Source organism: Staurois parvus, unplaced genomic scaffold (assembly GCF_062004578.1).
Source record: "Staurois parvus isolate SC_StPar_1 unplaced genomic scaffold, SC_StPar_1.0 ptg000657l, whole genome shotgun sequence".
NCBI lineage: Eukaryota > Metazoa > Chordata > Amphibia > Anura > Ranidae > Staurois > Staurois parvus.
Window position 1 is genome coordinate 349,477 of NW_028318453.1, and position 26,266 is coordinate 375,742.

Here is a 26,266-nt window from a genome sequence, read left to right on the forward strand (position 1 = left end):
CCACTGGTCCACGTCTGATACTAGACTCTCCTATGAGGTCAGCTCCTTTTATTTTTATCCCGTTTATTCCCTTCTAAAGGGCACTGACATATAGTATCTGCAGGGGAAATGTCCTGACCCCTGCAGCATTCAGTCAGAATATTTTATATTACACTGAAGTCACAATAACAAAAGCAAACACAATAAAAAACAGTATACATGCCTATACCAACGCAATTAGACAAAATAAATGAGCTTAATTATTTACTACTGTTTGCTTCAACTCAACATAGGCTCCGCCATTGATCATTTTTTACTACTTCTGGCTGGGGAGGATGTCCCTCTATAAGATGGACATTATCCCTCATTTTTTATTTATTTTTCAAAGCTTGCCAATCCATGTTCCTTCTTTGTTTTTGCGCTATGTGCAACCTGCGCTGCTTACTTATGGCCTTGAACCCCTGCTCGTCATGTTTTAGTTCAGCAAACAATTGAGTGTGGAGTGGGCCTGAATTATATTATAGGGCAACTGTGCTCAGTTGAATTCCTGACTGGTTTCTCCGTGATCGGACCAAATTGCTGGGTAAGCTTTGGATGGCAACCCTCTACATCACCATTAACGTCCTTACCCCGGATTCTCCCAGCCCTTTGTCCACCCACCCACACTCTCCCTACTTTAGTAGCTTTCTTCATATATGTACGGGACTCCACAATTAGGAAATACAACATCTCCATACATGTTTGTTCTCTAATGTCAATTCCTGGCAACCCAGAGTTTCTTCTTGGTTTATACTGCAAATGATTTTTGTGCTGGACAGAATATGAACCTTCTCCAATTAGGCAGGCAATTGTTTTGATTGATCTTAAACCTTCGAGACTGGATGACAGCATAGGGACTTATAACATTTTGATGCCCTGTGTATGCACGCTTTCTCACAAGGCTCCTTTTATACATGAGACTGGGAGAGGGAACCAGGATGTTCCATCTCAGAGGAGGACTGGAAAAAATCTTGCCTGTTGAATTTTCAAACAAGTATACCCAGTCAAATGCAAGAGTGGAACTTCAGACTTCTAACCAGATGGTACAGGAGTCTGGCATCCATGCACAAAATTATACCATCAATCCCTGATCAGTGTTGGAAATGTGGAGAACCAGGCAATACCTTATTACATATATTGTGGGCCTGTTCTCGCATTCGAACTTTTGAAAATCTATATTAAAACTTTGTCACCTGATCAGGTCAAAAAGCTTGGCCAGAGACTCCTGAGGTTGCACTTATCAATACTTCCTGGGTCAGTTGCAAAAATATAAAAGGGTATAATTCAATTCATCTTGTCTGAAGGGTGTACATTAATTCCTAGAGATTGGCAAACAACAATGATTGCCACTATCAGGTAATGGGTAGAGGAACTCAACCGTGTCAAGAGGATGGAAGAGTTAACTGCTAGTTTTTAAAAACAGTACACAAAGTTTCTAGCATTATGGTACACCTGGATTGATTTTTCTACATAATCCAAACTTCACTCATTTATTTAAACAGCACACTGAATTCTGGCGATGTGTTGCTGCCACCCTCAGCTATGTCACACCTGGATATCTCCCCTTTCTACCCACTTTGTCTTTCTTTTCTCTTTTTTGTACATTCTTTATTTAAAGTTTTCAATAAAGTACAAACAGTATAACAAAAAGTACTAAGGTTGTATGCAACCATTATCTGTTTTGACACGTGTTCTCTGGAAAAAGGCAATAAAGGCCCTATGAACAGCAAGGCTACACATATCTGTCATACTTAAATATGACAGAGAAATTATCATAATAAACCCAATGGGTGGTGAAAGAGACAACATACAGTATAGGTAATAATTTGTCATCTACAAAGTAGATTATCACCTACTGCATAGTAACAGAGGCTAGAAAATCTTTCCAAATAACACATGCAAATTAGGCAAACAGAATGCAATCACATACGTTACAAGAAGGCCACTTAGGTAGTAATAGTTGTGTTCAGAAAGGACAGAATTAAAAGTAAGAGAAAAAAGGAAATAAATAGGAACAAATTAAGGTCAACAACCAACAATAAACAAATGTTTCCCTCACAGGACACAGACAAGAGTAATAGAAAATATACCACTGATCATTCCACCCAACAAGCAGTGAGCTCTACAATATATGTGTCCAACATCTGACATCTAAGTATGGGGCTGGGCATCACCTCCCAAAGGCATGAGCAAAACACCAAACACCAGGGGAGCCCTTCTAGACCAATGACCCTGAGGTATAATGCAGCGAAATTGCCCAGATCTTACCAAAACTTTCCAGTGTATAAGTTGCAGACAATTTTTTGAGTCCATAATATCAGTTACTTTTTTGTCCTAGTCCTCTCTACTAGGGGCTCGAGCCTGTTTCCAAAAAATTGGTGCCAATCTTCTAGCTGCATTGAGGAGGTGGAATAGCACACAACATTTATAATGGCTATCAGTATAGTTGGAACATGTAGGAGGAAATAGAGTGGGGAGGGGGGCACATCTATGTTATGGATGATTTTCATTTGGTCCTTAATGTCAGCCCAAAAGGCATGGATCCTGGGGCTTTCTCACCATGTATGGAGGAACAAGCCCCACTGGCTGCAATTCCTCTAGCAAAGGGCCAAAGCTATTTTGTGCCAATTTGGTGGATACAAGGTTCCACCTAGTTAATATCTTGTAATTTTTTTTTTTGTGTCTTAGACTCAATTGAACTTTAGTGAGTCAAGCAATACAAACAGCTCAATTGAAAGTAATGTTTCAAATCTCATTCCCACTCCCTGACATACACTAGTTCTCGTTGGTTGAGAATTGGTCATCAACAGTTTATATTTTACAGAAGTCATATTTGTGACTGGGGCACAAGCAGTGCAGAGTTTCTCAGACTGTGTCATCGAGTGCTCGGGGCTAATTGTGTGTGCCTGAGTCAGAATAAAGTGTGAGAGCTGTCTGTTTTGTCACTTATCTATGGGAAATCTCCCATAACGTTCCCGCAAAGTCTCCTATGCTAAGGAAGTAAAAGGAACTTGTAACATCTTGCATCTCGGTCCTGAGCTCAAGTACCTAAGAAGATTATATGTTTACCAGGGGGAACCAGGGGAAACTACCCACTGGCTGCAAAGTGGACATGGAGGTGTCAGGAAGTGACTGCTATCTATGTTGTTCTACAAATTCAGAGTATGGACTATTTAGGGGAAATTGTCTGCCGCAAGCATGGGACAAGTTCCTACTGGCTATTAATTTTCCCATAGAAATCCACAACTTAGTGCAGGCATGGAGGGCAATATCTCTATAGTTTGTTGAAACATCTGGCATACTCAGGCCAGTAGACCACTTTGACTTCCTATGGACCACCTTGGCAATTTATTGTCTCTTATTATTCCATACTAAAGCAGTGAAAAAGACTCCTAAGTTGGGCAAAAAAAGCATTTGAGTAGTACTATTGGTATCGTCTGCAAAAAGAACAGAATCCTAGACAGGATATTCACCGTTCTGATGTTTGTGTGCCCTATCCACATGAAAGAGGTGCTAGCAGGGGCGGACTGACCATTTGGAAACTCGGGCACTGCCTGAGGGCCCGGGGTCAGTAGGGGGCCCCATGAGATGCCCCTGGTACCTTTTTCATAGGCATTTTTGAGTTTGGGCAAGGGCACAGGGGCCCCATGATCCCCTATTGCCTGGGGGCCCCATGAGTTGTCAGTCCACCCCTGGGTGCTAGTCCAGTTTTTGAGGTCCGTTGCATATAGTATGGAACAGGGGTTCATAATTCTTAGAATATACTTGATCTAAGCTATCGGTGAGTTGGATCCCAAGGTATTTCAGTGGCGTGTTGGCCCAAGCAAATGGATATGCCTGTTTTCATGTTAGAAATAAGAGTTGGGGATTCTGTAATAGGGAAAACATTCTCTTTATTTATTTTTCTGAAACTTTTCTTTGCTGTCTTTTTCTTTTTGATGTTTTTCCTACTTGCTAGAGGTACCTGAAATTTGTCTTCATGATCTTCAGCACCATTTTTATTCAGAACTGAGTCATTTAGGGACATTATATTTAGATGTGATCTTTGTGTTTGACTGTTGTGTACCTTCCTCTTTATATGATGTTTGTCTACTTGTATTGATGTGCTTTAAAACCTCAAAAATATTCTTTTAAAAAACCCTTTCAATGGTATATTTAAAAGACCTAAAGGGAGCAAATAAGATAAAGGTATTTTTAGAATTTACATACACTTTAAAACCAGGGTAAAGTGCCTTACATTTGTAATCCAGGCTCATAGTACTAAGGGATTAATTCCACACATCTGTACATACTTGCTAGCGTGTCACCTAACCAAATTTCCCCAGCTGAACAAATGCAAAGACCTGGGATTTATTGCAGAGGTTCAATGAAAAGAGACCTTACAGCTATTTCCCAAAAAACCCTTGTACTGGTGTCATAAGTTGATGCAGCTACTGTATCTAGCATACATAGGACGTATTGTACTCCCAAATTTCTACATGCCATTGGTAGGTGGACTAACTTCAGTTGTGTAAAATGTGATGGAGACCATGAATATTTGATGCATCTTTTCTGGTGGTGTCCCATGCTGGTTAGATACTGGAATGCCGTTATACAAATGTTGAATGCAGCCTTTGCTCTCTCACTACAGAAGGATCCTATTACTTGTATTTTGGATTATTTTGAATACACCTGTACAGGGATCACTATGTCATTGAAGCTATTATTAGAGCTCTGTTCACTGCCAGAAAACCGATTGCTAAAAGGTCAATATCACTGTCCCCTCCTGTGCTTGGGGACTGGTTAAAGGAAATGCGCTAAATACCTGCATATAAAAAAAAACATACCTACTTGAGTCATTGGATTCCATCCAAAATTCAAAGCCTTTGGTTCTGCTAGATTGAAAAAGTAGACCATGCTTTGTGAATTGAAGATGTGTAACTGCACCCTCCATGCTCTAATTCATATGGATGGTAAAATCTATTCTCTGATTTACTTCATGTTTTATACCTGCTATGTGTAGCGCACCACCGGAGTAGCTGCTGGTGAAAACTCTTTTCGCTAAAATTAGTGCACACACAACCAGGCACACAGCATTTTCTCCATTCCATACAACAGTCTAGGGGTGTCTTTTAATGCTTTATTGCAGAAGTAAACTTGGACAGGGTGAAGGGAGCATAGGATATCCCTCAATTTGCTGAATTTACTTCTTTGAGGACTATTCTCTTCACACTGATCTCTAAAAAAAAATATCACAGAACTCTCTACTAGCTGCAAGGTGCCTAGGACATCTTTTAAAGAACTGAGAGCTACACACAGTCACTAAAACACACTTCTTGGGTAATTTACTTACAATGCCACAGGATCATTGGCTTTCTCCTTCCAATATTCATTAGGTATTCTTCAGTGAGGGAGACACAAACCCACAATACCACAGTACAGCTGGACACCCTTCCCCCAATTTCCTCCGGGTACTCTTTAGTGAGCTCTTCAGACACAAGGAACTCCTAGACCAGGCTTTGCAGCTCAGCTTAAGCTCCAATTGGGACTTCAATGACTCCTGCACAGCACTTCCAGCAGCCTGCCCTTAGGGGCAGAGCCCCTAAACAAGGGTCTCCTCTGGCAGCATTGGACCCAGGCTACAACCACTCCTGCTCCAGGCCCAAGGCTATTTATGGGCTCTCCAACCACCTACTGGGTACGCCTCCCCATGGATTGGCTGGATCCCCTTAAATATACAGACTATTTTTCCTCCCTCTATAATTCTAGAATCCCTTAGAATGCAGGGAAAACTGATCAGATCAGAAGCCTGTGAGACACTGAGTATACTAGAGCAATCAACCCTTGCTCCACTCTCTACAGAGGAACTAAGCTAAATTTGCCTAGCAAACTACACTAACTATGAGGGTGCTACATCTGGGTTATCTATGCATATGTAAGCATATTCATTATTGTGACTTGGTTGTCTGTGATATCTGTTCTAAACTGTTAGTAAAAAATTACACTTTTCTAAAAATAAAATCTGATTAATTAGCCCCTTCACGCCAGCGTCTCCCAGCCCTTTAAGAGTTCCAGAAGCCAGGAGGCGGGGCGGGGTTTAGGGTCATGTGACCGCCGTGATGCGCCGTCACGGCGGTCACATGATCTGGAAAGGTCCGATCGAAAGAGGAGATTGGGACCATTCTGTGAGTACCAGGGGGTTTAGGGTCATGTGACTGCCGTGATGCGCCATCACGGCGGTCACATGATCTGGAAAGGTCCCGATCGAAAGAGGAGATTGGGACCTTTTCCGTGAGTACAGGACATGTGTACTGGGAGCGCGCAGGGCACACGCTCGGCACATAAGTCCTTTTTTAATAGAACGCAAATGTGCGGCCGCTCGGCGTCTAGGCCCAGACGCCGGGAGGCCGCACATTTGTGTTCGGCCGGCGTGAAGAGGTTAAAAAAGAAAAAGTGCCTCACATTTTAACATGTGAACTGTCCATTATATCATATGAAAAGCTATAAGCAAAACAAATGATCACTATCATACCTTTAGCAGATTAGTTCAATAGATCTACACTGTCCTAACTGTAGACATAAGTGTGCACAGTCTAGTGCATCCAAAAGCTCAAACACGCGCATGCGTGTGTGTATATATATATATATATATATATATATATATATATACATATATACAGTTTTTTTTCTCAGATAATAGGTGCAGGAACTCCCCTTCCCTGGTCAAGTCCCTGCCAACCAAGAAGCAAAGAGGCACCAAATAATAAGTGTGGTAAATGTGTATCACACTAGGCATAAGGATTACAATGTGTAGAACACAGAGTACAGGACTCAAGAATGCATAGCAAACATAATGCCTCCCACCATCCACAGCTCACGTTTTCTTCCCTCATTCACAGCTCACCTATGAACCCTACCATCCATAGCTCACCTCTTGTTCCCTTGTCCACAGCTCACCTGTGAAGTCCACCATCCACAGCTCACCTCTCCTTCCCTCGTCCACAGCTCACCTTTGTAACCCATCATCCACAGATCACCTATAAACCTCGATCCACAGCTCACCTCTTCTGCCCTGGTTCACATCTCGCCTCTTCTCCTTCTGTCCACAGCTCACCCATGACCTCACCATCCACAGGTCACCTCTTTTCTCATGGTTCATGGCTCGCCCCTTCTCCCCCAGTTCACAGCTCACCTATGAACCCCACCATTCACAGCTCACCTCCTTTTCCCTGGGTTAGCTCGCCCAGTCAACAAGTTACCTCTGCATGCTCAAACACAGCTAATTTTTTCACCCCCATCGTCCACAACTTATTTCTGTCACCTTTAACATTTTTCTTCTGTACCCCCAACTATAGCCCTCACCTATGCAACCCCCCCATCTTTCACTTCTGCACCCCTTGATCTCTTACGTCTGCATACCCCCCTCCCATACCCCCCCAATTATCACTTTGCACAGCTTGCCACCTCCATAGTTGTTCCCCCTACACAAATCCCCACGCTCATCTGTACAAAACCCCCAACCTTCCAACAGCTGCTTCTTTGCAAAACCGCTCCCACTTTCCATACACAGCTTTCACCTCTTATTAAATGCTTTACAGTGGTGCAGCCACTCTATTATGTAGATGCAGGCTTTTTCTGATGGAAACAGTGCATGCTGATTTGCCTGGACAGCTCTGTCTATCAAACCTGTGTGGCAGAGAGCCAAGGAGGAGTTTCAGAAAATTTCCCTCAGCTCTGTGCTACATGGGTCTGATGGGTAGCAGGCGAGGACAGAAGATCCAGAAGCACTACACTGCAATTAAATGTTTGCGGATGGTTTCGACATCTGGACACAAGGCACCAGAGGACAAGGCAGCTGGAGGTGGCAGCAAGGTGTTCCGCAACATTCTTATTGAAAAGAAAAGCTCTGCTCAGGGGGTGATTAGGGTGTGCCCAGGCACATAGGCACACCCCCTGTGCATGCCTATAACTGTAGAATTAACTTCTCTACATCCTCCACTCAACATTATATTTCTTCAGCTTCTTGATTTTCACTGGATGCAGTGAACATAAAAATGGTAAAGGATTAAAGGATATTGTGGTCCCATCCAGAACAAAATTGCATCTTTGCCTATCCCCATCCCATAGTTAAAGCTAAAGCCTAAGTATCTGTTTACCCAGCCCTATTCCTCATCCAATACACTAGTAAAAAAAAAGGAATTTAGGTCAGACTTTACCACTACATGGAGGCCTCTGCATTAAACTTTTTTTTTTTGCTAGAAGAAGGTACAGACTATTGTGAAATGTGCAACCTAAGGGGCAGCAGAGAGAAAAGCAAGCTGATAATACTAGGCACCAGATATACTGTAAATCCTGCAGAGTACAGTGAGTATTTGAGCAAAAAGGTTCTCCTGGTCTTCACAGTGAACCATCACAAAGAGGGTTGGACTTAGCTGTGTAACAATCCCAAGCTCTCAGGCTTCCCCAAGGGTAACTATTTAGTGAATGAGCTCCATACCAGGCAAGTGGCATTCAGACAAAATTGTAACCCAAATAAAGTTCAGAGCAGGAGACAAAAAATAATGATCGTGGGAATTGCAGATCAAAAAACTGAAAGGACCTCAAGAGACTCAAAAGAACCATCTTTCTTAAATGCTATTGATACACTCAGCAGGGTTTAGGGAGACTGGCCACCTTGTTAAAAAAAACTGCAAACATTTGACAACTGTATAAACTTTGTTCAGTTGGCTGATAGAATTTGAAAACTTGGTATTCTATACTGCCACTTAGTGGCCCAGAGAGAGAACCATTTCTGGCAAATCTGTTACTAAATGTAGATTTCATCCATCTGTTATTTCTTCTATCTTTTTTATTTTCTTCTCTCTTTTATTCCTTTACACTAACCTATCTGCATTGTCAATTATCCTGTTTTCTGACAGTAAATGCCAGTTGTTCATTACTGTGGGTCTGTTTAACCCTGACAATGGGGTGGAAGCTGCTGCAAGGGGAATACTGACGTCAGGGAGCATGGCAAACTTAGCACAGGAAGTAAACTTTTGTGTTTTTCGGCACTTAACTTACAAGGACTTCTGAATTTACTGCATATCGTTCACAAGTCTGATGTACAAACAGTTACACCTGATCCTGCACGGTCTAACTCATTTCAACTATATAGTCTATATGGCTGCATGTTATGTATGATTGCCTAAATCACGTAATATCTGAAAAGAAGATCTGAAGGGAAACAGTGCTTTGGACAAACTGTACCAGGTGGACATTACTGTTCATAATATTGCCTTAGAGACCAGAATCTATCTACCTACAGTATCTATCTATGTATCTATCTATCTATCTATCTATCTATCTATCTATCTATCTATCTATCTATCTATCTATCTATCTCTCTCAAGTGTGTGTGTGTGTGTGTGTGTACGCGCGCGCGCGCAGTATGTATACATCTTACCCTTGTTCTTTTGCAAGATCTTTATTTGGGAGAAAAGAAAAGGAAAAGAGGATTTTCCTGATTCCACTGTTACTGCCAGATGTTGTTTCTGTCATGTAGAGAAAAATTAGGAATTAAAATCAGCTGTGTGGCCATTGTTACAGTGGTTGTAAACATGAAATATGAACAAAGCATATCCTTCTAGGATGTGTACTTGTCTCAAGAGCATTAGATGTAATTTCTGTCTGTTGTTTTGTTCCTCTGCTATCAGCATAAGTCACTTCTGACAGGTTTTCCTGACACCAAGAGAAAAATGGTGGCAGGGGAGGGATCTCCAGTCTCAGCTCTGTTCCTTTGAGCTGTGAGGAGAGGGTTATGTCCCTTCCCTCCAATCAGCTTCCAGAGCTTTCCTCACTGAGCTTTGCATTGTGTAATTTCAGCCCTCTGCCCCCTTTTTTTCTGAACTCTCAGACAAGCTTTATAAAATGAGCACTTTGAACAGCTGTAGAGAAGAAAAGACTGCAGATAGACAGGTACAACTTGTGTTCCAGGATTTGTTTAATCTCTGTGTATTGCCTCAGGCCAGTCACTTCACTGGATATATGTAAGGGTTTACAACCAGTTTAAGCTCTGGTAGACAAGGAATATGAATTGTGCCGTATAACTTTGGTTTAAGTAACCCCATGCCTTTACCCCAGAACTGATTGTCAGTGGGAGTAAGAAAATTACATAGTGGCTGTGGTCAGTAGGAAAAGGAACAGTGCGCCATTATTGGTGTCCGTGGGAGAATTAGTGCCCCATTGTTGGTGTCAGTGGTAAGAATAGTGCCCCATTGTTGGTGTCAGTGTTAGGAATGGTGTCTCATTGTTATTGTTAGTGGGAGGAATAGTTCCCCTTTACTGGTGTCAGTGGGAGGAATAGTGCTCCATTTCTGGTATCAGTGGGGGGAATATTGCCCTATTGTTAGTGTCAGTGGGAGGGATAGTTCTTGATGCTAGTGCAAAAAATGGTGCCTCATCATTGGTGCCATTGGGAGGAGTAGTGCCTCATATCAGTAAGAGGAATAGTTCCCCAAGGGCCAGGTAAAGGCAAGCATTGGGCCACATCATTTTGGAGACCACTGAGTCAGAAGGCTTTGACCCCAAAATGCTTCTTTATCCCTGAGAAAACATTCCTGTTCATTTCTCAGCCTTGAAAAAACTAAACTGGATTTTACTTTGCCTTTCTACATATATGTTGGTCAGTGTCTTCCCTTCAGTCCCGTACACATGGGCTGAATATCGATATTGGCCGCTCAATAGAAACTGTCTGACATTCGGCCCGTGTATACACTCGCCTGTCCGACAGAAGCCAGCCATTGGCATCCAATCAGTTCTGGCAGCCAATGGCTACCAGTGCTGACTGTTGTGTTCTGGAGGGGGGAGATCGCTGTACCAACATAGGATTGTTAGTACAGTGAGCTCCTCTCAAGCTCTTCAGTTTTTTTTCGATGGTGCAGCATTAGAATTGGAAGGTTTGTTTTTTCCCTGAGACACAGCACTAATTGATTTTGCTTGTTTTTCATTGTCCCTAATACATAGTACACATGATAGTGTCTTATCTATGTTTCCTAGATAGTTTTCTAATCAATCCTGGGTGTTGTTGATCTGCTGAGATTTCTTTCCTTTAGTATACAGCAATACTTTTAAAGTTTTACTAAACCCAGGACCCTGCATTCACTATATCTGGTCTCCCACAGTACACAGAACATGGAAATGCAATTATTTTAGAAAATATAAATACCTTTTCTCATCAGCAGTATATAGCAGTCTTGTGACTTCTATCAGTTTCCAGCTGAGCACATGTTAAAGCTTTCATTATGCTGTAAGAGGAGGCAGAACCCCTGACCTCTGTCTGGACAGTGCTGATTGGCCCTATGCAGATCACCTCACTCTCCCAAGAAAAAAAAAACCTCTCTAGCAATACATACTAAACTGAGCATGTGCAGAGTGATTCCACATGATATGTGTTATCGGGAGATAAGAAGGGGACACTGGAAGAAGGGAAGGATCAGAATAGTAAGGATCAGATAGCCTTTTTTACACAAGGCACAATATTAACACCTTAGGTTCCACAGTGAGTATAACAAGCATACTTTACTGCATATACAGGCTGATTTTACTGTTGTGGGTTTAGTAACACTTTAACAATCTAGTATTAGTTGACTTCTGTGGCACATTAGACCAGATTTACTAAACCATATGTGCATACACTGTTGCTTAACTATGTTTCACCAATTCAGCAGTCTCCTATTTGGCCCCAGATGGTATATTCACTAACCAATGTGTTTTTTTGTAGGAGTGTATGCTTCATCATGGGTTACTACTTTTGGTCCGTGGAAAATTAAATGGATTGGAAACAAAAATGACATAACTGGATGCTGGAATACCTAGTTTTGTGGCTTCTATTAGTTATTTTGCAAGCGCATTTCATACAGGAACAAGACTGCATAAAGTGCTCTCATATTACTAAAGGTGACTGCGAAAACTGCTAAATGCAAAAATGCCATAATCTATGCTGTGTGAAGCATACTACAGAGTGCATTCATGAATATCAGTGCACATGCACAGAAGTACATATTTTGAGGATAACCATGCCTCCCAAATTCTCAGATTTCATGGGAATGTCCTAGGATTTTTACAAAATGTGTCCTGCTGTTAGATTGGTCCTGGGACGCTCATTCATGCACCTAGCTTCATCTTCTTTGCTGCTCTGCTTGGTGGAGTGACCTCCTGCCTGTCATGACCACTATAGTTCCAGCAGGGCCATGGGAAGTAGAGCATATAGGCAGGGGCGTATTTGCTGTGAGGCAAACAAGGTAATTGCATTGGGTGACATTTTTCAGGGGGGCACCCCCCAAGAAGAAGGGATGCTGGTTGTCCTGTGCCAGTTCCTGTGTGGTGATCCGAAGGGCACTGGGGCTGGGTGGTAGAGCGGCATAAGGGGAACAGCCTTGGGACTTGAGGAAGGGTGTGACAGTGAGTCTCCCTCCTTCTTTCCCAGGGGGGGCTGTGGGTGGCAGGTGAGCGGGCGAGCAAGTGAGTGAGTGGGTGGGTTGCTTGGTGGGTGAGCCATGGGGGATTTTTTGTCTTGAAACATAAATACATTACTGCATATAGGTAAGTAATGCACTTCTTTGCTGTGCTCCTGCTGGCCAGGGTGTACAGTGCTGTGTACCTGCTATTTGTGAATTTGTCAAATATTCAGGGTTGCATTTTAGTACTGTGTGTGTCCTTGAGGGAGTTAACAATATCTGTGGTCATTACAGTGTGACTCATTCAAACAGCAGGCAGGCATAACCAAATTTGGCCCCCCTTCCTTCTTCCATAATCCTGTGTTCCTAGGAAACAGAGAAGGGAATGAAGACAGAGGGCACAGGGACTCCCAATAACGAATAATCTTACTGTATTGTATATGTAGTGAATATTTTAAAACCTTATAACTTTTTAAACATTGATCAGGTCAGACAACAAATTCCGTAGTGCTTGTCACACTCAAAATATGTACAATAAACGTAATCCTAGATTGTAAGCTCAAAAGAGCAGGGCACTTGAACCCCTCGTGTTTTGTTTTGTTATTGTATTGTCTCATGTTCTGTCCCCCACTATAATGTACAGCGCTGAGCAAACCTTTTAGCGCTATATAAATACTGTATAATAATAATAATGTCAGTGATTAAAGTGGAACTCTGACGGTCCAATAAGCTGTTATTTTCAAATACCAGAATTGCAGAAAGACTTGAAACTGTTGCCTTTATGTCTTTTCTATGCACAAGTAAGTATATCTTCCATATGCAAAAAAAAAAAACATGTAATAGAATACCTTGGTAAAATGTGGTTACTTTTAGTAAAAGGAATTTGTGGCTGAGTTTATACAAAAATGAAACACTTTATTACAAATATATTATGTTTAAATTGTATCAAAATGTAGAACAATACAATTAGGTAACCCCCAGCTTTATAGACAGTCACCTGATTAAAAAAACACACAGTTCATAACTGATAAATAAATAAACTAACATAAAGACAAATTTAACATTTATAGGTAAAGTTGATCCAGGGAATATCCGATTGCCTCTCGTGGGATCAGGAAGGAATTCTTTTACCCTGCAGGAGCAAATTGGATCGTGCTTTGCTGGGCTTTTTTTTACCTTCCTCTGGATCAACTGTGGGTATAGGATTATAACTTTTTTTTTTTAATGGTTGAACTGGATGGACTTTTGTCTTTTTTCAGCCAAATTAACTATGTAACAAATACACAGAAAGGTGCACCATGGCACATGACATATATTCAATTACCTATCATGCAATGTGCATGAAAAAAGGGGGACATCTTAAATGTGTAGAGCCTTGGGTGCTCAAGCTGTATACCTATGTACTGTATACCCCCAGTCTGCAATCTCTAAGTCTACCTAAGTTAGATGCATTGTGGCGATGGATTTCCATATATGCAAAATAATTATAAGAGAAAATGTCAAGGCTCTTAGGTTCCTTCAATTTTAGAATATAGCAAAGTCCAATCCCATACTTCATGCAGTAATTAGCATCAATGATTGCAGTCCAGAATGGATCAGCGCTAAATTAGCTCAAAAGAAGTCTGCTAATAGCTGAAAAATTGCTAATTTAAAGATGCATAGATGTTCAAGCAAAGCTGTTATAAGGCAAATACATGTCGTCACATGAAGTGAGGAGAGGGAAAGATGCAAAAGCATATATGCAGCGGTTAATTGCAGAGATTAGTCAAAGCTGGCAGTAAAAGACAGCTGGATCAGTCCCGCAAATAAACGGGAATAAAATAGAATACAACAGCAGAGCAGACCCAGCCAAATCACTGTGATCAGTTCATACAGTTAATTAACTCTACCTTGCTTCAAGACCATATCTGGAATGTCTCCGCACTGTCAGCATGTATCGACCACTGCTTTAAGACAACATGCCAATAGTGTACTTTACCGCACTGCAGCTCAATCCCCAGGCCTCCATTTTCTCTGTGATCTTCTAGTGAACAGTCTGCGCAGATCTTGTTGCGTTCACAGGCAATAAACTGATGACAGAGCAGGCATCAAGAAGTCGTTACATATATACCGCAGTCACAAGTACCCATTGGGAAGGCTACGTATGATGAAGAACTGTAGAGCTACAAGAGGAGACACACAAGTTTTATCTCTATCAACAGATGAATAAATGGACAGACACATAAAATGTGGCCTTTCTGCTCAAAACATTCCCCAACACTTCATGTACTGTATTTGTTCGTTTTTTCGTCTGTTGATGGAGATATGGCTTGCAATATGGCTTGCATGCCTCCTCTTGTAGCTTCACAGTCCTCCATCATACGCAGCCTTCCAGTTGATGGCTTGACTGTTTTATTACCAAGTATTCTTGGTGTTCATCTATCTGGACCTGGAGGCTTTACTACTATTTTGCTCAACATATTGTACTACTAGTGAGAAACTGCTATGGTGTATGTTCTGTCCCCCACTATAATGTACAGCGCTGAGCAAACCTTTCAGCGCTATATAAATACTGTATAATAATAATAATAATAATGGTGTCCTTTGTGCTTTAGTGGTCTGAACCTTATTGGTTTTATGGGTTGCTCTTTCCCCTCTAGGAACTATGAATGTCATGTAACCTTTGGTCCTAAAGCACTACTGGGATACAGATCCCAAGATTCACACCAAGAATTGAAACGTGTTGGGGTTATATATGGATGATTATGCTTTTGTATCTCATTGTGGTTTCATGTATATGACTATGGACCAATTTTTCACTATGTTTTTATATGCACGGTATGTTTTGCTTTTTCAACTGCTTTAGCACTGCTCCACAGCAGATATACTGTTACTGGGTGGCAGCTGTGCGCAAAATCACGTGTATATATACGCGATTTTGCAGTTCCGTGTAGGGGGTGCAAGCGAGCTGCGTGCACTCCCTACCCTCGCCACCATTCACAGCTGCCAATCACTGGGTTCTGGCCGGTAATTACTATCTGGCACCCGGTGATTGCCAAGCATCTCAGACAGGGGGGAGAACTGTTTGTAAACAAAACAGTTCTCTCCCGTCAGCTCCTGAGCACTGCTTTGCATGGCTGTGCATAGCACAGCCATGCAAAGCAATGTGCTTACATTGAAGCACTAACACAGCACACTTAGTAAAATTGCACACAATTAACCCTTTGATCGCCCCTCATGTTAACCCCTTCCTGCAAAGTACCATTAGTACAGTGTCAGTGCTTTATATTAGCACTGATCACCGTATTGGTGTCACTGGGGATGTCAGGGACACCAAGTCAGTTCCCCCCAGTGTCAGAATGTCCGCCGCAATCCCACAGTCCCACTATAAGTCGCTGATTGCTGTCATTACTACTAAAAATAAAAAATGTTAAAAAAAGCACAGTATACATACCGCCATTTGTAAACGCTATAACTTTCATGTAAACCGATTAATTTACATGTATTGGGATTTTTTTTTAGCACAGTCATGTAGCAAAATGTAGCCTAAATTTATGACGAAATTTATTTTTAAAATTTTTTTACTGGACATGTGTAATAGCAAAAAGTCAAAAATATTGTTTTTTTTCTTGGCCTCTTTTTTTATAGCGCAAAAAAAATGCACAGGCGATCAAATACCACTGAAAGAAAGCTCTATTCGTGGGGAAAAAAGGACATAAATGTAATTTGGGTGCAGTGTCGCATGACTGTGCAATTGTCCGATAAAGTAACGCAGCGCTGTAACACAAAAAATGGCCTGGTCAGGAAGGGGGGTAAATACTCTGAAGGGCAAGTGTTTCCAATTATAATAAATATTTGGTTTTAAAATTCTTTGTTTATTTGCTGTCTAAAAATTCCCCATTTGTTGTTATTTCCCTCTTGAGCATCTTTTGTCTCCTGCTGACTAGCAATATAAGGACAATATAATACATACTGCTGGCTAATGCTCTCTTCACATTTTGTCGTAAAAAAAGAAAATGCTTACTGCTGTACATTTCATACTCCTGACAACAATGCCTATCGTCTTAACAGATTCTTGTAGGCTCAGACATAGCTCTGTGTCCATGTTCTGTTTTATTCTCTTAGCGGTAATATTTTAGGTTTATTTGTACCTTTGAAACTCTCACTTGTGGTAGAGTAGTTAGGGAATATTTTGTTGGTACCAAGACCGAGGCCTATTTGTGCTGTGTAAACTACGAGTAACTACGTCGTCATTTGGAGGTGTTTTTTTTAGATCAATTTTCAAGCTGGTTTGCAAGTTTTTGTTTTTTTTTTATTAAGGACATTATTATTATTATTATTACAGTTACTTATATAGCGCCGTCAATTTACGCAGAGTTTTACATATATATTATACATTCACATCAGTCCTTATCCCTCAAGGGGTGTACAATCTAAGGTCCCTAACTTACATTTATAGTATTTATAGTATTGTACTCCCCTCATTTTAGGGAGAGCTTTACTGTATTTTGTGAATTTGTTGTTTAGTTTACAGATCGTATGTTGGTGGAATCCACTCCTGAATAAGTGACGCAACATTAGTGAAATCTGTTGAGTTATAGGATACATTTTGTTATGTTTTAGTAGTCTGGCTGTGTGGAACATGTACTGTATATATAAAAAACTATATCAGTTTGATGCACACTTTATACTAATGTATGTTAGTTGTAACAAACAAACCAGCTTGGTATTTTAAAGAACTCTCATATGTATGTATGAGATTCTCATTCATTGTTTAATAAATTTATATTTTATTACCAATATGTTATGCCTTATTTAAAGTTCCATGGGTAAATGATCACCTGTGCGAATGGCTCCATTGAAAACAACGCAGCTGCATTCAGATCCATCATTTAAAAAATCACTTATATATGCATATTTTTACGGCCATTTGAATGAAGCCTAAGCCGGTTCACATATATGCAGTGCGGTATATCGCATGTGATTTGCACAGGAACCGCACTGCTTTCCTGTGCAAATCACATGCGATTTGTGTGTGGTGCGATTGGAGCCATACATTTTGTATGGCTCTAATCACACCGCACCCGCACCAAAAACATGCAGGACCCTTTTCTGGGTCCGCACTAGAATCGTATTGCATGGGTATTCACACCCATGCATCCAGTTCTGCACATAGCACCGCATTTTGCAGACCACTTTCGAGGTGTCGTTAACTTAACATACACACCCTCAGTGGTTCGCATGAACGTGGTGCGATTGTGATGCGGTACAGAATTCACACAGAAAACACTGCGAATTTCGCACCGCATCAGTGTGAACAAGGGCTGACAGGTGAAAATACCTTCTTTAAAACAAGCATTTTCTTCAAAATAACTTTTGTGAGCAGTACAAAGTGTTCAAACCAAAAGACACAAACAAGATATTACAAAGACAATTCTACAGTATAGGGCATTTATTCCAGCAATAAGACAGTAATATTGTAGATTTTTATTTCTTTGAAATTACTTTATAATGTGATAGAAACAGTTTGGATGACATTCTCCCACAAAAAAAAATTGTCCTTGGAAACTGACAGTATATATTGCTATCTGTCTCATATTTCATACATCACAAACATTGATTGTGTTGTAAAACTCTGAACTTCCATTACATCTGGTTTGAAGTAGTAAAAACTTTTCTTATATACAAAACAATTTAAAAGTAAAGAAACAGTATATGAGGCACTGAAAAACCTTTAGCTGTGTATAAATGCTATATCATATAAAGAAAATAGAATATTATTAAAACTGTACAAACTATATTGAAATATATAGTTTTTCTGATTTTTAAGTAAAGACTTTTATTTAAAATATACAAAATAATTGCAAAAAAAAACTCAAAATGCATCTGATTTGCCATATTGATTTTCATGACTTTCCCCCCCTCTAAAATGCAGTTTTAATATGCATTTTTTTACAGTTCTGCTTAGTCTATATAACTGTATAGAACTGTGTCATGTGACCCTATGAGGACCAAAATTCATGGCACTGTGCTGTTAGATTACTTTGTAGCCAACTACAAAATCATCACATGTGGAAGAGCAGAAAATAGCTCTTGCACCAAATGAATAACATTGTTCTAAGAAATGAAAATATTGATCTAACATATCTTTGTCTTTAAAAGATATGATGCTTTGGGATGGCTTTTGCAAATAAAGCTTTGTTCTTATGCTGTATATTATTAACTTGACACTAGAGGGCAGCATTGGATAATAACATTGCTTCCAATTATGTTATAATTTGTTTATTGCCAAGCCTGGAAAAAATTACCATAGATGTAAATGTTCCGTAACAATACTGCCTATGACCCGTTTTAATAAAGTGTTATTTTTGCATTCTAAGCAGGCCAATAGGTCAGGTAATACTAGCTGACTTTATAGCCACAATATATTTATATTCCAAGATTTGCCTTATGAATGTCTAACTGCGATGATCATATTTTCAGTTATTTTCACACCTTAAGTGTGGATTGAGGCTGCATCTTACAGGTGGAAAGAAAACATTATTAGCGTGTCATGGATCAAGAGTCAGGACACAAGAATATCTGTAGTCAAAGACAAACCTCTCTAAATTAATACATAATTCATTGTACATGTTTTTCTGTTCAATGCCAAAAAGCATGTTATCCAAGCAGCATGAAACTACTTTAACCAACGCATACTTTAATTTCTTGGTTGAGAATTATACTCTGTACAAATATTCTGGATAATCTTTCCTACGAACTTATAGAGACTGTCAAATTCATCCACAAAGAATGAATGGTCTTTATCTGGATCAGAAGCAATGGATTCCAGTTCATCTTGGGCTGCCCAGGCAATACCAACAGCATATGCAATGACCCCTGTGAATAAAATGTGAACATTAGTAGCTGAATTCTATACATAGATATAATTTGAAAAGTCATTTAATTCTCATTTGAAGATAAAGAATCCAGCTAGGCAGTGCCATTATAATAGCACCAAGGGCCCCTGGGCAAAGTAATGTACTGGGGCCCCTACCAGGGAGATAGTGACTTGCAGCATGCTATGCGTGGTGCTGCAAAATGTGGGTGTGGCTAATTTATGCTACAAATTGGGCATGGCTTTTTTAGAAACAACAAATAAACACAACCAGGGAATTATCCCAAATTAAATTCACCCCCTGTACATACTGTCCACCCCCTCTACACATTGCCCCACCCCCTTCCCATATACACTCTCTTTTCTTCTGTATTAATTTTTTTATTTTTTTGTTATTGCAATTTTTTTTTTACAATTAAACATTTTTTTAAACAATTTATTATTATATTTTCACAACTGTGTTGGGGGGTGGTCTATAGTGAGATATCAGGTGTCTGATGTCTCCCTTTTTGGGATAGAGAAATTAACTGGGGACATAGACAGGTGGACTGACAACTCATGGGGCCCCCGGGCAATAGGGGATAATGGGGCCCCTGTGTCCTTGCCCAAACTCAAAAAAGCCTATGAAAAAGGTACCAGGGGTATCTCATGGGGCCCCCTACTGACCCCGGGCCCTCGGGCAGTGCCCAAGTTTCCAAATGGTCAGTCCTCCCCTGTACATAGATCCCCCAGTCCCTTTCTCTGCAGCCTTAGCTGCACTGGAGATGAATGAATAGGATGCACACTGAGGCTTTCTGTTTGCTCACAAACTAACTTTACTATGTTTCAGTTATGAACACAGTGAGTGATTGGCACCAATCACTCGCTGTGCACATTAATAAAAGGAAGGGGCTGGCAAGTATGAAATATTTACTGCAAACCACCGCCTTCCCTCCATCTGAAGATCCCCTGTGCCGTGCAGCAGCTGGCAGGAGCAGAGGGAAGCTGCAGCACTGCAGGGGGAGAGCACATTGCATGGCAGGCAAATGGCAGGGGGCCAGGCAGCAGAGAGAATCACATGTGGACAGAGTGGGTGATCAGTGCTGCAGGTGGGGGAAATTACTGGAACCAATCTTTTTTGTGGCGCTCACTGCAGCAGCTGAAAGCTTGCAAACCTTGAGAGCCACACAGAAGATTGGTTCCATTAATTTCCCCCACCTACCACACTGATCACCTGCTCTGTCCACAAGTGATTCCCCTGCTGAGGAAGGGAAACTGCAGGGCCCCCCCTGCACCTGTGCAGCCCATGTGTTAAGATGGCCCTGCAGCTAAATAGTAAATGAAGCCATCAGAGATTTCAACCCTTTTCCCACTCTTCTAAAAAGAAAAATGTGTTGTTTTTCCATGTGTGTTAGGTGCCTGGAAGCTATCAAACAGAGAGCAATGGAAACCTGACAGAGCTTCCCTTTTGCTGTGTAGTGCTATACTTCTCTTCATCATTAAGGCCCCCTTTACATCTTTCCATTTTGGTGCTTTGCATTAATGCATGGTATATTTTTCACATTATCATGTTTTGTAGCTTGCATTCAAATCACATTCACATCACAGTCAAATAATGGCAATATAATGTACCTTTGCATGTGCATTAGAGTGTGCTGCAATGCAGAGTTGCCTTAGTGCAGTCTTTCTGAACCTTTTCAACACAGAGGAACCCTTGAAATAAGTGTCCGGTCTCAAGAACCCCTGCTAATAATTACTGTATCTACAATTCATGATACATTAGTGTGATGATCAGTGGAAACAATGCTCCTGTTGTGGTCATTGGGAAGAATTACCTCCTTACAGATAGCTAAAAAGATCATTGGTGTCAGTAGGAACTTATCTGAGAGGAAGATGTTGCTCATTGCTCAAGGAACCTGCAGCAACTTCTGGAGGAACCCTAGGGTTCAATAGAACCCTGGCTGAGGAACAGTGCCTTTAGTGTGTTGGTGTGCCATTGAAAGTAAATGAAATTGTATCGCCTAGGTGAGAAGGGGCCCTAAAGAATCCTGTACATCACACCGCATGCTACTATTCTGATATCAGTCAATTTGCATTTTATCATCAGTGAATGTCTTAAAGCAAAACTAAACCCTCCTATCCTTTATAGCCAAGGATGCTGCCTCTGTTTGATATGCAGTTTCCATGGTGCTGCACATGTAAACAACTATGACACTAGCCATTTGATGGTTTGACAGTTCAGTGAAAATCTCAAGCAGTTTTTGTTCACCTTATGCCTTGAAAGTAACAATTTTATGAAGTAGTTAAATTGATCTATTTCTGCTTTAAGAGGAGTAAATCAATTTGGTCACACCTGCTTGGCAACACCATCCAAACACAAGCAGAACACATTTTTGCATATGATGGAGGTAGGTGGCACAAAAATGTGCATCTAGCATGCATTACTATTGAAATATCCACCTGGTTGGCTTGCGTGCCAAGCTGGTATGTTTCGGGAGTTGTGTGTGTAGGGGGGGGGGGGGTAACAATTTAAAAACATGATTGCTGGATTGCTATCTTCTTTAAAAGAGGACTTCTGATTCTGACTACTTAATTATCTTAATATCTTATCTTAAAATTAATAACTTAATTAACACTCAGTATTTTGTTGAATTTTCTTTGAGATTAAATGTATCATGTATTATTTTGATAAAAAAAAAAAATCAACATATCTAATAGAAGATCATACTTCCCATCAGTTTTTTAAATTAATTAAGCAAGATTAAGTAATCTTTAGGGTTAGAAATATGGGATAGGCTTGTTAAAGACTGAAAACATTTAAGTATCTTTTACACTGTTTGCTATATATGAACAAGAATTGTGTAAATATTAAAATCTGTTGTTTTGCTAAAAAGTTATCCTGTTGGAGGTTGTTTTCCTGAGGTCAATGCAGATGTTATTATCTACAGTTGGTCATATATTTTCCAATATGCATCTAACTAAAGTCACTAGCATTTACCACCAAATCATTACCCACTGGGATGTAGATTGGATGTAAAGATTATACCTCCCACAACCAAGCACCAGTTAAGTTGGGTGAATTGAGAAGTACCTATAAAGCCCATTCTAAAAATCTATATAGGCCTAAAGATTTTATTTCATTGCTTTGGTGTTGATGATTTGAGAAAAAAATAAAAAATAAAATAGTAAATATGAACTTTCCGCTCAGGCTAGAAAGTTGAATTGGTTGAACTGGATGGATTTGTGTGTTTTCGAAACCAGACTAACTATGTGACTATATGGAACTTACTGGCAAGCTGCACATGCACACATTCCCACTGGCCCATGTGTAGAAGGTAGGAAGGGTGAGAAAGCTTTAGCACTTTAGGTACTAAAGCTCTGCCTAATTAGAACAGCTCAGCATTCAAGCTTACCAGAAGATACTGAAGAAGATACTGAAAGCTGCTGCAGGAATGTGCACCTCTGGGTGTTCGCATCTCATACTTGTCAAGAGCTTTCAGTATTCTAAAGTGTCTCCTTAAAAGATTAGTGGGGATAGTCTGAAGGCAGGATGATTCTGACCCCAGGTAAAGGCCAACTCTAGGAAACCTCGAATTGATCCCTTGCAGTGGGGCTGCATCCACAGTGCAAGGGTAATTGCTTGTTTAGGTTTAGGGGACATAGAAGAGAAGATTTACTTACACAATCCTCTGCTCCGATAGACTGGTTCCCACAGAGTCTTCTCCCTTATGCTCCAGTGGTCTAAGGTCCAGACGTCACTAAGACCAATGCAAGGTCCATAGATCAATGCAAGTCCACTGCCAGAGCATGGGGGAGCGTCGCCTGCTAGGGTAGTGGAGGATCAAGCAAGTTTTACTCTCCCCTAGTCTAAACAATCAAAAAACCCCTGCAGTGCAGGCACAGGAATTTCAGATTTTCCAAAGTGTTTACAGGTAAAACTGTCTTTTAACTTTAAACTAAAAGTTTAAAGTGTATCTATGGTCTAATTTTATAATCTTATATTTATTTCCACATTTTAAATCTGTATGATTTAAAAGTTTGTAAACTTGTGAAGATCCCCATGCATTTACTTCCTTGAATTCTGTGACAAGTATTCAACATATTCTGTGAGTAGCACTGATGTGTCATACATTTCACAGAGCCTGCCTTCTACAGAGGTGCTGAGAGGAGGAGTTTCAAGAGACGGAGTCAGTATAGGCAGCAAGGTACCATGGGATATGTAGTCCTTAGAAACTGAAAGGAAACAGCAGAGGTGAAGTTGCAAAGCATGCAGGGAAGCCAGAAAGTTGTGGAAAGAAATGACCAGCAGACAGGCAGAATTCACAACATGAAAGGAGATTTTCCTAGTAAACTTATACTAGATGATTAAAAATAACTATTGTTTCTATTGGTATTATAATGCTTATGTTATAAAATGGAAGTGTGTGCTGTAACCATAAAACTCCTTTAAATTGATTTCCTATATTGCTGGACTTGCTACTAACTAAAGGTAATCCAAATTCTGCATTTTTTGCACAATATGCTAAGCTTGAATTGATCAGGATGATAAGATATATAATGAGGAATTACCATTTCGATGTGCAGCTGCAGCTGGAGCCCGGACATCATCGTAAGACCGGCCATCAGTTATAACAATCATGATCTTCCTTTTGTTTGGTTTTGATTTGCTAAATAGCTGTTCAGAAGCATATGTAATGGCTGCTCCTGTACTTGTGCCTCCACTCCAATAGCCGATTCTCATTATGGCATTAACAACATCTTGCTTTGTGCTGTACTTATCAAAACCAAACTCCAGCCTCTGTTCATACGTATATTGTACAGCTCCGATTCTTGTGTCTGTGTCCGATATCTCAAACTCGCTTGTTATATTAGCAATGAACTGCAGAACTGTGCGGAAATTTCCTGTACCGACACTGCTAGATCCATCAATGACAAACCCAATATCAGCAGCATTAAGACAGGTCTTGCTGCAGACTAACTTATCGATGTCACACATACGCTTCACCAGTGGGTTCACAATTTTATGGAGACCAAACCAACTAGGAACATTGATGGAAAATTGACCATTGGTCCTGCATACAGCCTGCAAAATAAATGATGACTGTTAGTTGAAAGCATACTGCTACACTAATTGGGCTAAACGTGGTGGCAGTGTTTTGATTTTTGTTCCCAATTTTTGCACTAGCACAAAATACAGTTGCAATCTGATAGATAAATATGTATATATAGTATATATCAGCCTATATTGCAACCAGTCATATTCTTAATCTTGTAATACATGAACGTTTTCATTTATCCAGGTCATGGTATAGCTAGTAGTAGTTAGTTGCATTTAACTGGACCTGTTCTGTAATGTTGACGATTTTCTACTCATCCATCTACAGTATATCTGCATGGGTAACTTAGTCACCTTAATCAAATTACCATGGAATATTATTAAGGCAGATGTTGATTGCCCAAGAACAGGATGAGAAATTTAATAGTTTGTGAAAATTACTTTTTCTAATTATATGATCTAATCCCACAAGCCAGAAAGTCTGCAGTAGGCGTGGATCCTTCAATTTACATGGCTAAATGTGTGAATTGTTTTCATATTGCCAGGAGAGGGATGATAAAATGGCATTATATGTAGAACGGATGTAGTTACTTTGATAATTTACGTAACATCTTCAACATTTCCGAACAAGTCCAGTTGAATGTCACTACTGCTAGTTATTAGCTGGAATCCAATTGCTTCTCATACAAGCACACATAGTATTTTAGGCATTTTTTTATAAGATCTTTTGTTTATCTCTGCTTTACTTATGAATGTGATCTTAAAGGTAATGGATAAAGGTTGTACATGTTTTTCTTTTTTCTTTTTTTAGATAAAAATTACAATTAGATTTTTAAGGTAAATATTAAATACTGCATATGATCATTTAGTATTGTTGCAAGTAACCAGCAGATGGGCATTTAGACCCCTTTCACCCATTGTCCTTTGATTCCTTCTAGCCTGTTATAATAATCCTGTAGTTTACATAGTTCAGTAGATCAAGCAAAAATTTACTCACAAAGGTGAATGGGTCAGAGGAATGACTCATGCCTCTGTCTCCCACCCTCCATACAGCTCCACAAACGTTTCAGGCAAAGACAGCAAGCCTGAAAGAAAACTACTACTGTGCTTACTATTTAGAAAACTAACCGTGCTCAAGAGAATCCTCATATAATAAATCAGAACATCTGGAGTATTAGCACTACTATGGATCGAGGAGCAAAAAGAGGAATATAAGATGCTTGGTATTCCAGCAGCCTAATGGGAAGGAGCATGGTCAGAGATTAGTTCATAAATATAAAAAAAAGCAAAAAATTGGCCCTGAACCCCCTCTCCTGGGGTACCCTGGCGGCACTCTAGCCTCTTCCTCTTCTCTGTGTGCCCACATAGGAAGCTTCTTCCTATGTGGACACACCTGTGGGCTTACTCCTGAGCTGGGCTGCATATGTTTTTTAGACAAACACAGCACATCCCAGCCCCACTCACCACTCTCTGCTGCAATAAAAAAGAAGGGTTAGCCGCACACCGGATGATTGATGAAATATCACAATAGTTTATTGAATCCATAGGACATAAAAGGCACCAGGACAAGTACAGAACTATTGACGCGTTTCGCACAATCACGTGCTTATACATAACAAAAAGAAAATCGAAAATGCTGTCTTATATAGACATGGATCAATGAAAAACACCAGTTGAAGCTAGAGAAAGGACAAATGCAAATGAGAAATCGTGTATGTTGAGTCTTAGATTTGTACATGTATGAGGTAGAGACTCTGGTGAATCACTCAGGTATCATCATCTACCTGAGTGATTCACCAGAGTCTCCACCCCATACATTGACAGAAAATGAACTAAAATATGTGATCTCCCACTTTCATTTATCCTTTCTCCTACATCCAACTGTGAATGTACCTTTACTTTATTATATTCATTTTATTAGTTTCTTAATTTAATCAATTTATT

General features: G+C 40.2%; 1 protein-coding gene across 4 annotated transcripts in view; it reads right to left on the reverse strand.

Annotated features, from left to right (window-relative positions):
- Positions 1 to 17,844: 17,844 nt before the first annotated feature.
- VIT (vitrin) overlaps positions 17,845 to 26,266 on the reverse strand; it is a 177,370-nt gene continuing 168,948 nt past the window's right edge. For all 4 annotated transcript variants that reach the window (XM_089694254.1, XM_089694255.1, XM_089694251.1 and 1 more), the window contains 2 exons: positions 23,836 to 24,349; positions 17,845 to 19,289 (listed from right to left, as the gene is read on the reverse strand). In XM_089694254.1, the coding sequence (XP_089550380.1) occupies positions 19,111 to 19,289; positions 23,836 to 24,349 (693 nt within the window). In that variant the 3' untranslated portion in view covers positions 17,845 to 19,110. The remainder of the gene's footprint in view (positions 19,290 to 23,835; positions 24,350 to 26,266) is intronic.